The 13,204-nt window shown below is 40.1% G+C and overlaps 1 protein-coding gene across 2 annotated transcripts in view; it reads right to left on the bottom strand.

The window, feature by feature from the left end:
- The window catches only part of Znrf2 (zinc and ring finger 2), a 77,446-nt gene that overhangs the window by 19,339 nt on the left and 44,903 nt on the right, over positions 1–13,204 (bottom strand). For both annotated transcript variants that reach the window (XM_087658109.1, NM_001108628.2), the window contains 1 exon segment: positions 11,293–11,388. In XM_087658109.1, coding sequence (XP_087514235.1) covers positions 11,293–11,388 — 96 coding nt within the window.

Here is a 13,204-nt window from a genome sequence, read left to right as displayed (position 1 = left end):
GGTCCTCTGATCTGCCTGTAGCCATAGGCAGTTGTGAGGTGCCCCAAGTGGGTGCTAGACATTGAACTGGGTTCTTCTGCAAGAGTCGTATACTCTTAATCACTGAATTATCTCTCCAGCTCCTGGGGGAAAAGCCTTGAGACTGGCCACCCTCCGCTGCTGGGAGTTAGTAATACATTATAAGGCAGAGAGCAGAGAGCAGCCCACTGCTTGAACAGGTTTAAGCAACCCTGGCCAATAACATGTTCAGTCAGAAAAGAAACAGCATCATCTGTGCTAGCTACAGTGGCCACAAGCCAACTGCAATCAGCTCTTGAATTTTCAACTTTAGTTGAAAATATCAAACCTCAAAATATGTAATAGCTGATGAGCATATATTTGTAAACTAATTATAAATTTCTGTAAATTGATATTTCACTTATAGCTTCTCAAGCTCTTTAAGTTTGCATTGTCCAAAGAGATTACTTACAATTCAAGCAGCCAACTATGCAAAATTAAAATATTTAGCAAGTCCAAGCACATATCCATGTAGTTACTGTGGCTCAAGACAACATGAAGAAAAGCAGACAGCCAAAGTCTCCCAAAGCCAGAACAACAAAGGCCGAGTGTCGGGCAGCCAGGGCTCCATGCATAAGTCTAATCACCACAGGCCCTTTCAGAAAGCATCCAACAGGAGAAAGGTTCATCTTCCCAGCCAATGAGAGGCCGCGCACCATCACAGGTCAGGCGTTTTACCTGAGGATTTACTTTTTCTTGAACCCTCAATGATAGCAGAAGAAAACAAAAGCAGCTGAAATGTGAAATAATCCCTAGAAAAATCAAAAATTAAAAAAAAAATCACAACATTAGTAGAAAGCAATTACTTGAATAGTGGAGAGTGGGCTCTTACTGATATTTCAGATATCTGAATTAGATTAAAGGAATTAATGCTAATATTTGACATTTCAGATACACAGGGGTTGTTTTATTCATATACTGGTAGCACAGCTCGTGATATTTAATAGACTGAAGCTGACTTTGAGGTTAAATGTATCAATACAAATATGGTGAACCATTATTAGTCTGCTCAAACTGCAACCCCTGCTGGAGTTGGTTTCCATCTCTCACAATCACATCTGGCTCACCTTGGAATTACAGGACTCTCAGCCTCAATGCCTATGTTTTTTGTGTATAAATACAACAGAGAATCGATTCTATTAACCATGCAGCTGCCGTTCAACTGTAATGTTAGCAACAATATAAAAGTCAGATCAACCCTAGCTTTGAAGGATGGTTCACAGCTAAAATCTTAAGCATGCAGGAGGAGTGCCAGTGGGAAGCCGGCCTGGCCTGCACAGTAATGTAGTCCATAGGTCTCAAGAGCAAACAAAAGGAAAACAGAGTTTTTAATAATTTAAAAATCATATGCCTGGAAATATTTTGGAAATACACACTTGGCATTTCCTTCAAGAAAATGTGACCAAAATGAAATGGACTTGAATCTGGAACGGGAAAATTGCAACAGAAGGGAAGAAAAGTCGGCTTCCAAAGCACATTTCCATTCCTAAGGTGACCTAAAAGCAAACTCAAAAAACCAAGTACTAAAAAGAAAAGTTCCTCATAGGCTGCAAATAGCCACACACGCCGCCTAAGGAATCAGTACATACAGAATTACTTCCTAAGCTTGCAGACTTTCAATCCACTCCCCACTTCTCTCATGTTCACAGAAAGAAAACAAACATCACAATTTGCTATACCTAAATCAAATATTGTCCTACACGGCACTCTACCCTCCAACAAACTTAAAACTGTTGAATACATTTTAAAAAAGTAATAAACTATGCTTTTAATTAACATTCAGACTCATTCATTTTGAATCACTACAGAGAGGGAAAGAATCAATTACTAAAAAGCCAAAAATGCTATCATTTCTACATGATTTTCAAGCTTTATTTATTACTATGTACTTTAAAAATCAGAACAATGCATGAAGTTACAATGTTAAAGGTAGGCTCATAATGGCAATAAAAGAGTCAAACAATTTGAATACAGAAACAAACGAAAACCCAACCCCAAACCTATAAAAATCATACAGCATCATGTGTATAACTTAGCTTCAGGTCTGATTCTAAGTTTCCAGTTAATTTAGGAACATTTGGGGGTGGCAGCTACCTCATAAAGCAGACATAACTAGTACCTGACTAGTTCTATACCTGGCATGGGGCAGGTTATACAGAGATGATCAATTACTAACAAAAGCAACAAGGGAAGAGAAGCCAAACCCAGAAATGAACTCTAGTCCTCTAAGGCTACAATGTATGTCCACTATCAGGAAAACAAATACACACAACCTTGGCTGAGCATAGGCATGACTACAAGATACTAGTCCCAAAGAAGTATTCTCAGCTATGTACATACACACGTACCCTTTCTCTACTGGAAAGAGTGCAAGAAATGCAAGCTACCTATGCAAAGAACCGTGAGCTTGCTAAGATGAGAGGGAACTTTCACTGGACACTTTCTTTCTTTTTTTTTTTTTTTTTTTTTTTATTAACTTGAGTATTTCTTATATACATTTCGAGTGTTATTCCCTTTCCCGGTTTCCGGGCAAACATCCCCCTCCCCCCTCCCCTTCCTTATGGGTGTTCCCCTCCCAACCCTCCCCCCATTGCCGCCCTCCCCCCATAGACTAGTTCACTGGGGGTTCAGTCTTAGCAGGACCCAGGGCTTCCCCTTCCACTGGTGCTCTTACTAGGATATTCATTGCTACCTATGAGGTCAGAGTCCAGGGTCAGTCCATGTATAGTCTTTAGGTAGTGGCTTAGTCCCTGGAAGCTCTGGTTGCTTGGCATTGTTGTACTTTTGGGGTCTCGAGCCCCTTCAAGCTCTTCCAGTTCTTTCTCTGATTCCTTCAATAGGGGACCTATTCTCAGTTCAGTGGTTTGCTGCTGGCATTCGCCTCTATATTTGCTGTATTCTGGCTGTGTCTCTCAGGAGCGTATACATCCGGCTCCTGTCGGTCTGCACTTCTTTGCTTCATCCATCTTGTCTAATTGGGTGGCTGTATATGTATGGGCCACATGTGGGGCAGGCTCTGAATGGGTGTTCCTTAAGTCTCTGTTTTAATCTTTGCCTCTCCCTTCCCTGCCAAGGGTATTCTTTTTCCTCATTTAAAGAAGGAGTGAAGCATTCACATTTTGATCATCCGTCTTGAGTTTCGTTTGTTCTAGGGATCTAGGGTAATTCAAGCATTTGGGCTAATAGCCACTTATCAATGAGTGCATACCATGTATGTCTTTCTGTGATTGGGTTAGCTCACTCAGGATGATATTTCCCAGTTCCAACCATTTGCCTACGAATTTCATAAACTCGTTGTTTTTGATAGCTGAGTAATATTCCATTGTGTAGATGTACCACATTTTCTGTATCCATTCCTCTGTTGAAGGGCATCTGGGTTCTTTCCAGTTTCTGGCTATTATAAATAAGGCTGCGATGAACATAGTGGAGCACGTGTCTCTTTTATATGTTGAGCCAAAACCATCCAATGGAAAAAAGATAGCATTTTCAGCAAATGGTGCTGGTTCAACTGGAGGGCAACATGTAGAAGAATGCAGATCGATCCATGCTTATCACCCTGTACAAAGCTTAAGTCCAAGTGGATCAAGGACCTCCACATCAAACCAGACACACTCAAACTAATAGAAGAAAAACTAGGGAAGCATCTGGAACACATGGGCACTGGAAAAAATTTCCTGAACAAAACACCAATGGCTTATGCTCTAAGATCAAGAATCGACAAATGGGATCTCATAAAACTGCAAAGCTTCTGTAAGGCAAAGGACACTGTGGTTAGGACAAAACGGCAACCAACAGATTGGGAAAAGATCTTTACCAATCCTACAACAGATAGAGGCCTTATATCCAAAATATACAAAGAACTCAAGAAGTTAGACCGCAGGGAAACAAATAACCCTATTAAAAAATGGGGTTCAGAGCTAAACAAAGAATTCACAGCTGAGGAATGCCGAATGGCTGAGAAACACCTAAAGAAATGTTCAACATCTTTAGTCATAAGGGAAATGCAAATCAAAACAACCCTGAGATTTCACCTCACACCAGTGCGATTGGCTAAGATCAAAAACTCAGGTGACAGCAGATGCTGGCGAGGATGTGGAGAAAGAGGAACACTCCTCCATTGTTGGTGGGATTGCAGACTGGTAAAACCATTCTGGAAATCAGTCTGGAGGTTCCTCAGAAAACTGGACATTGAACTGCCTGAGGATCCAGCTATACCTCTCTTGGGCATATACCCAAAAGATGCCACTGGACACTTTCTGTCTCTGCATTGTAACCATGCAAACAACCTAGTCAAAATAAAAGTTAATTCTAAGAGAAGTAAAAACAAAGACCGAAGGCCAAGGCAACAAAGAGACCACACTTGGAAGGCCACTCTCCCTGGCTTACACTGGTTTTCCTGTGCCGTGAGGAATCTTTTCAAGGACATCTGTAGAGCAGTAGAAGATTCAGAGCCAGCAAAGGCACAGGCTCCTTGAGCTCCTCTTCATTGCAGCTGCTCACTGATGTGGGAATCAAGGTTTCAGGACCAACAAAGGGCTGTTTATTCAGGCTGTTGTTATTTTATGAGTAACAAAATCCTTTGATTCTTACCCCAAATCAGAGGTTTATATATACTATACCAGAGCTCACACAACTGCGGCAGGTTAACTGGTATGGGAAGTAACAACCTTAGCAGTTCAGCAGTGCATGCTGGGGCAGTCGATCAAGTCCAGGTCTGGCTGCACAGTGGATTCAAGTACAGCTTTGGCTACAGGAGACCTGTCCTTAAAAAGTTCTAGTCCAAAGACCAATGCTCAAATAAATTAAACAGATGTTTGGGCAAATAACAGAGCTGTGCAATACATAAAGCCAAAGGCTGCGAGGGGGCTCGGTGGGTCAAATACTTGTGTGCAGGCATAAGGACCTGAGTTTGCCATGTCACGGCAGGGCCTGGGGGCATGCAGATGTAACCCACGAGTTGGTGAGGCAGAGACAGGCAGGTTGGAGCTCTGTTCAGCTAGGCTAGTGGACCTGATGACTCGCAGGTTCAGTAAGACCCTGTTCTCAAAAAACAAGATGGAGAGTAAGTAATAGAAGATAACATCAATCTTTAATCTCTATATACAAGCATACATATGTACAAATACCTGTACATATATAAACATGTATACACATATAAAATATCTAAAACTAGAACATTTTCTACAAGGCTAATGCCACCAACACAACTTAAGAGACTTTAAATCCAAGAAGAATTGGTAAAACCAGTTATAGTGGAGGATTTTATAAAAATTTCTCCATCAGACTTATGTAGACCAAACAATTCCTAGCAAGGACACGGAATATTCCATAATTCAACCAACTTAATGTGTATGTTAGTGAACTGCTGAAGCAGCCAGATGTGGTGGCACATGCCTTTATTCCCTGTGAGACAGAGGCAGGCTGAACAGAGTCTTAGCCTCATGTGGTCTACCTAGCAAGCTCCAAGCCAGTCAGGGTGGTCCAGGGTTTACAGTGAGCACCTATCTCAGACAGACAGACAACACTAAGACAACACTGAAGATTTTCTTTAATTCACAGAAAACATGCATCGCGTATGTTCTAGTTTGCTTCTGTTGCTATGATAAACACTGACTAAGAGAAACTGGGGTACAAGTGTTTGTTTGGATTACACATGTAGGTATACTTGCAGGGAGGAGCTCAAAAGTCAAGCAAGAATCAAAGTACAGACTATGGAGGAACGACGATGCTTGCTGGCTTGTTCATAGGCTCATGGTCAGCTACTTTTGGAAAAATGTGTTTTATGTATATGAGCGTTTTGCCTGCATGTTTGTCTGAGGAGCATGTGTGTGCCTGGTGCCTGAGGAGGTCAGAAGAGGGCACTGGAGGGAAGTTGCAGAGGCTGTGAGCTATTGTGTGGGTGCTGGGAACCAAAGCCGGGCTCTCTTCGAGAGCACTTAGATACGTTAATGGCTCAACCATCTTTTCAATTCAGGCCAGGCTCACTCTGTCAATTAGCAATTGAGAAAATAAATACCCCAGAGACAAGGCCAGGCCACAGATCTATTTGAACAAGCCATGTCTTCAGTCCAGATTCCCTCTTCCCAGGTGACTTCCTAGGTTTGTGTCATGTTGATAGCTAAAACTAGCTATAGTAGCTTATAAGCATTATTTACAGAAAGCAGTGATGTACTTAACTACAAATATATCAACAAATTTTGAAACAGAGTGGTGCAGACATCACTCTGCAACATTAAAATCCAAACGGCGTTCTACTATCATCTACCAAGTTTATCTTTGAAATTAGTAAAAGGAGGAAAGCACATTAACTTGGTAAAGGGATTAAAATGTTATTAAATTACAGAAAATGAAAAGAAATAAGCTATTTGGTACTTAGCATTAATATCAATACTTTAGCTTGTCTAAAACACACATACAAAAACACACATTACAATGAAAAAATATAAAAAAGAAAAATCATGTAAAAATGTTATAATAATGAAATATAAAATTTAGGAAAATATTATTACTTATTATTTTGGGTGGTTGAAAGAGGGTCTCATGTAGCCCAGGTTGGCCTGAAGTCCTGCTTCTCCTGCCCCTCCCTGAGGGGTCATTATACCACTCAGTTATAGAAAAGGGTTATTTTCAAACAAAATTTCCAGAAAGCATTCAAAGAGCAATAAGAACTTCACTGATGGAACTGTCAGTAATCTATCTTTAAAAGAACAGATGGTTTCATAGTACTTCTGTAGCTGATGGAGACACCAGAACTTTCTAAATAAGACAATTTCAGAGCAAAGGAAGAGTTTCTAATTCATAATCTTTGCTTTTGTGTAACCTCAGTAACAATGGTTTTAAATACCCCATGATTAAGATGTAAAAATCCAGCAACATAAGAACTCAATACAATTTAATTAGGCCATTTGAAAAATCTACCAACACAATCTAACAACAAGAGAGAGAAAGGGGGGGGGGGGGTTGGGAGGGATCGAGATCCCAGGAGCCCAGCACTTGGGGAGGCTAAAGCAAGAGATCTGCTAAGTTTGAGGCCAGGCTGGGTTACAAATTCTGTTTCAAAAAAAAAAAAAACCTTAAATAAATTAAGCTGCCTTTTGTTTAAAAGAGAAGAAAATAACATACACACTACTCAAGTTCAAAGGCAGAATCCATTTGGCAGGTTAATGCTAATTAAAAAATTAAAAAGCAACATGCCCCACACACAGTGTCAAGGATATCCTACAGTAAGCTTATGAGTGATTCAGTAAGCCAAGAAATAAAACCAGAGAAGTGCTCAATGACAACTCACTTGTAGATGACACATGCCCCCAAAATCCAGACTGGCTAAAGTCAGTATTAGACCCATTCTGTCCTCCAGCTGTGTGCGATGCTTACTGCCCACACTGTGGTGCTGTGGCAGGTTAGGGGTCATTGTTGGGCACACCCTTCAAGGGTGTGACAGAGCCACCACCACACCCTCTTTTACTCTGCTTCCTGGCCATCGGGAAACAAGAATCTGTCTCTTCTGTCACAGTCCTGCCTTCCAGAGGCCAAAGCATCATGACCTGAAAGCACAGGTCAAAAACTAATCTTCTCCTGTCAAGCTGGCTTTTGTTGTTGTTGTTGTTGTTGTTGTTGTTGTTGTTGTTGTTGTTTTGTTTTGGGGTTTTTTTTGGTCACAGATGCTGAGAAACTGACAAAGCCAGCAACACTAGTATGGGGAACTGGCATTCCTAAGCCCAAGAGCAGGAGTAAACCTAGACACCAAGGACCGTTTTCTTTGAATCCAACAAATGCTGCCAAAGCAGGTTCCTCGATAGGAGCATGTGGAGTATCTCTGTGGGATGTTTCTCACGCTGTCTCAGCTCACACTCACATGTCTGCAACTCATCCTCTCCTAGAGTTCCTCTATAAATACAGCTGTCTAAAAATAAGCCTATGTTGTGGATTTTTGTAGATAGTTAATATAAACTTCACAAATAAATTTCAAAATTTCAGACCAAGCTACTTCTGGAAGTCTGCACAGGATACAACTATTAAGTATACTGAAAGACAATTCTTGTTTAAGCATTAATATGATTCACACGAAGCCAACTGAAGTGGTGTCAACATTTAGGAATTCAAACATGAAACTATAAAGAGTCATGTGATGAAAAGATTCAGCCTCAAGAGTCTCTGACTCACCTGTTCTAAACTTTGTGATAACATAATGAATGCTTTGCTTAGGCATTAAAAAGGCTACCTCCAAATAGACTCACCACCACTGTGGTAAGTGGTGTTCTGGGCCTTTGCCTTTAAAGCAGTTAGAATTCCCCATGCCCACAACAGGGAGGCACGTTATGAATGTGTCACACATTTCCTTAACCCCCAGTCAAAGATCCTTTCTTCACCATCACAGCCCACAAGCTAGTTTTAAATTAAAACGACATAACAGTTTATTAAAACTTTGCTTCTTGATGTAAATGTTTATAGACCGACCCAGGCCTAGTTTTCAGAATGGCTTTAACTTTGTTTCCAAACACAGTAGAAAGCGTGTGCCTGCCGGCCTGCCTGCTTGCCTGTGTGGTTTTGTTGTCACAATGGCCAAATAGAATTGGCATTAGGAGCAAACTCAAGGCTGCTGTTTTTTAAAGACTTCTAACATGTCTTTCAAATTGCTTTGTTTTGGGTTTCTTTTTGTTTCAGTTAAAACTCTACAGGGAAATTTGGAAGTCTATTAAGGTCAGAGAGTCACTTTGACTCATTCTTTTAGGCAATCTACAGCAAACTTTGTTCTTTATCATACTAGACAGTCTGTGCAGAAGACCCCACCTTACAAGAGCACTACTTTGAGAATAACCTAGTATTCTCCTTACTTGCTGCAAGTTAAAATCCTCTCTTCATTCTTATCTTCCACTGTACTCTCTCACTCAGCACTCAACCAGCAAGAGCCCACTGCATTTAGTTATACTTTGAGACAATCTAGTAGACAAGTTTAACAACTCAAACAGTTAAATCAGGAAATAAAAACCACATATATTATTTTCTGAATATGCAAAAATTAAAATTACAGAATACTGAGATTATACACAACTATATTATGCTTTTCAATGTAATAAAATGTAGCAAAACACTGAAGTTATTTTAAGGCTATTCATAGTAAACATGACAGAACAACAGAGTAAGAATGGAAACAAACCTACCTACTTTTAGCTTCAAATTCTGAGCTTGAATAGAAATCTTAAGTGACTGAATTTCAACTAGATTATATAAAGAAGACAATTTTACAAGGCAAAAAGTCAGGATCTAACCATCACGTTTGATATTCAAAGTAATTGCTAGAAGCTATTTCTACTTACACACTGGTAACTGAATGGCAGGAATGTTCAGTCACCACTGAGACTAAAACTGTGACAGAATGTTGAAGAGAATCTTCCTAAAGCACCCGACAGTTATCTGAGGAATGTATTCATCTCATTACTCTTGGGAGGCCATAAGTTCTACTTGTCCTAGTCACTGGATCTTGGCACTTAGTGTAGTATCTTAGATATAAGGACACAAAAGACAGCTGCTAAACTTAGCTAGTTACTAGGACTTTTGCCATTCGCTTTATTTCAAACTAACTTTTACATTTAGACATCTTTTTAACCTTGAATGTCTTTTCCTTTTTGTAATGGTATTAGTGTAGCTAAGTTCCTCATCTACAGTAGTGGCTCACACCTTTAATCTTAGAATATGGGAGGTGGAAGCAGGCAGACCTCTGTGAATTCAAGGCCAGCCTGGTCTACAGAGCAAGTTCCAGGATAGCCAGCTCTACAGAGAAACCCTGTCTCAAAAATTTTTAATAAATGTTAATAAAATTAAAAAAAATAAATAAAACAACAAAACCCCAGGATCTTAATACATAAATAGCCCAGGCTGGCTTCAGTTCCAGCTATGCTAAACTTACAACAAACAGCATAAAATCCAACTATTTTTCTTATTAGCCAAGAGGGAACTATTTGGTTTTTAGTTGCCAAATTTATTCCACTTGTTATGTGATGACACTGAAGATTATATGACTAGGGTCACAGTAGAATAACCTAGTCCAACATACCAGACCAAAGCAACTGCCAGTTATTGCAAGAATGAAATTTATCTGCAAGTTGACAGGGACAGGTACACAGTGACAGTAAAGTTTCAGTCTCCATTTCCTGAATTTATTTTCTCCCATTAGCTGTCTATCTACTATATTTGTGAAAATACTTCGTCCCTACTCTTAACAATGTCTCATTTACTATAGATTTGTTTAACAATTATTTACTTTTATACACACAGGTGCTGTGCGTGTGCGTGTGCGTGTGCGTGTGTGTGTGTGTGTGTATGAACCTACGAATGTTTGTTTGTGCACCACATGTATGTAGTGCCCAGAAGTCAAAAGTGGTCCCTTGGAACTGAAGTAACAGAGTTGTGCATCATCATCTGGGTGCTGGAAAAGGCCCTGTGGAAGAGCAACAATGTTCTTGACCATTAAGATACCTCTTCAGTCCCTCACATATTATATGCTCTTAAACACATTTTTTTTTCCTGAACACAGTGATCACAAACATTACTTCTTTTTAGGCCTAACCTGAAAGACTTTAGTCAGCACAGTTCTCAAAGTGTAATCCAACAATCTAGAGTCAGGAAGTGAGGAAGTCTTGGCCATCCCCGAACTAGCTCTGTAGACCTAGGATGGCCTCAGGCTCAGAGCTCTGCTGCCTCTGCTTCCCCAGGGCTGGGATTAAAGGTGTGCACCCACCCCCATCACCTGGCTCCATCGATTGCTATGGTAACATCATTTGTCCCTTTTCAGTCTCTCTCCTATGTACCAGTGGAATTTTCTGGGACATCTGATGTGTCCTGTTATGTAGGAGAGTTCTGATAATTCCTTGTCATTAAGTCAGATTATTAAGGGTTAAAAAAAATACAAGACGGGCTGGGGATTTAGCTCAGTGGTAGAGCGCTTACCTAGGAAGCGCAAGGCCCTGGGTTCGGTCCCCAGCTCCGAAAAAAAGAACCAAAAAAAAAAAAAAAAAAAAAAAAAAAAAAAAAAAGACAATGCCACTTTCCCCATTAATGTCTTAGAAAATATATTTATTTTCACTTATCAACAGATATAACCTAATAGATTATATTTTACACATATAAAGTTACCTCAAGATGAGAATTTGAGTCCCTTGCCATTTAATTTTTGTTTCAAACATAAAATTCTCATTATTTATGGTAATGAAATGTATCTTAAGGCAGTAAACTTACCATTATACGTTATTCTTGGCTTTGTTAAACACATCACAAGATGCAAATCCATTTCATCTGAGGGTACAAATTTTGAGCATACCGGGCACTTAAATCCTAAAATATAAAGAAAACGCAGGTTATTTAACTAATCTGAATATGAAGCTCTATTTTTTAAAGGCATGTTGGACCAAAATCATTTACAATTTCAATATTAGACTAATAATAATGCATTACAATGTTTTCATACAACTCAATTTTGGAAAAAAAAAAGTGACTAGAGTCAATATGACTTAAATCAATTTAAATGAGAAAAGTAAGCTCCACCATAATTCCCTTATCTATTTCTATTAGATTATTCTTATTTTAAAACTTCTCTCTCTCTCTCTCCCTTCCCTCCCCTCTCTTACACACACACACACACACACACACACACACACACACACACACACACACACACACACGATTTCATGTTAGAATAGGTTTCTATGTCAAGCATCTTGTGAAAATTATCTTTCCCAATTTGATACACTAGCAGTTACATTCTTTACAGCTACACAGTGCTGGTGTTGGTTTGAATGAGAATATTTTCCACACATTCTTGTTTTAATACTTGGTCCCAGCTAATGGAACGGTTTGAGAAGGATTAGGAGGCATGGTCTTACTGGAGACTTATTGTGTTACTGGGGGATGGAATTTGAGGTTTCTCCCCCACCCCCCCACCGAGCTGGGGACTGAACCCAGGGCCTTGCAGTTGCTAGGTAAGCACTCTACCACTGAGCTAAATCCCCAACCCCAAATTTGAGGTTTCAAAAGCCCAGGTCATTCCCAGCTAGCTAGCTATCTGCCTTGAGGTTGTTGCCTCAGCACGTAAGCTCTTGGCTACTGCTTCAGTACCATGCCTGCCTGCCACTGTCGTGCTCCCCACCCTGGGCAATGGACTCATCCTCTGAAACTGTACGCCTCAGGTAAATTCTTCTATGTTGTCTTAGTCATGGTGATTCTTCACATCAACAGAAAACTAAGAAATACCTTAGCAAATATTCTACCCAACCAATATTTTAAACACATATCTGATAAAGAATACAAAGGCATTAAGAAGAGCAAAGGAGGTCTATCATCTATAAGTCTTGAGGTCTACATTATCAGTTGCTACACTTAGAGATGCTTTGTGTTTGCACTTCAAGAGTTCCTATGTTCAATTCATCACCAACTTGTCTGATACACACGCCTTTTAAAATGGGGTTCTAGTATGCTGATGTTGGATCACTGAGGACATGTGCTCCAAAAATTTTAAGGAGTTTCCATGGCACTCTAGTGTGGGATGATGTCACAGATGAGGCAGGTACAAGATAAAATGAGGCCTGTCACTGGACAAGAAGGAAGGATGGGTGGGAGAGAAGTTTGAAGGAAGAGGAGGAGACGGGAACAGAAGAGGGGAGGAGAAAGAGAGAGCCAGGAGACAACATGGATGCTGATGTTAAGATTCCACGCTCAGTGGTTAAGAGCACTGATTGCTCTTCCAGAGGTCCTGAGTTCAATTCCCAGCAACCACATGGTGACTCACAACCATCTGTAATGAGATCTGATGTCCTCTTCTGGTGTGTCTGAACAGTATACAGTGTACTCATATAAATAAAAATTTAAAAAAAAAAATTCCACGCTGTACCTTTACAGTTGTTATAAATGTTCTTAAGGGATGGATGTGTACAGGGATTTGTATATTAGGTGGGCAATTATATCTTGTCGATTGGATCAAAGGTTATTGTGTTGTGTGGTCTTTCATGTAGTGATTTAAGTATAAGAAAGTGTGCAGCAGGCTAGAGACCCTGGGCTACCGCTGAATTGGGATGTGTGTTTCTGGCATGGAAACCTGCCTTGGGAACTAGATAGGTAGAGAGATTGCTGCCAGGCTCAGAGAGAGGCCTTCAGC

The sequence above is a fragment of the Rattus norvegicus genome, chromosome 4 (assembly GCF_021556685.1).
Source record: "Rattus norvegicus strain SHRSP/BbbUtx chromosome 4, alternate assembly SHRSP_T2T, whole genome shotgun sequence".
Taxonomy (NCBI): Eukaryota; Metazoa; Chordata; class Mammalia; order Rodentia; family Muridae; genus Rattus; species Rattus norvegicus.
This window is presented reverse-complemented; position numbering and strand designations above follow the sequence as displayed.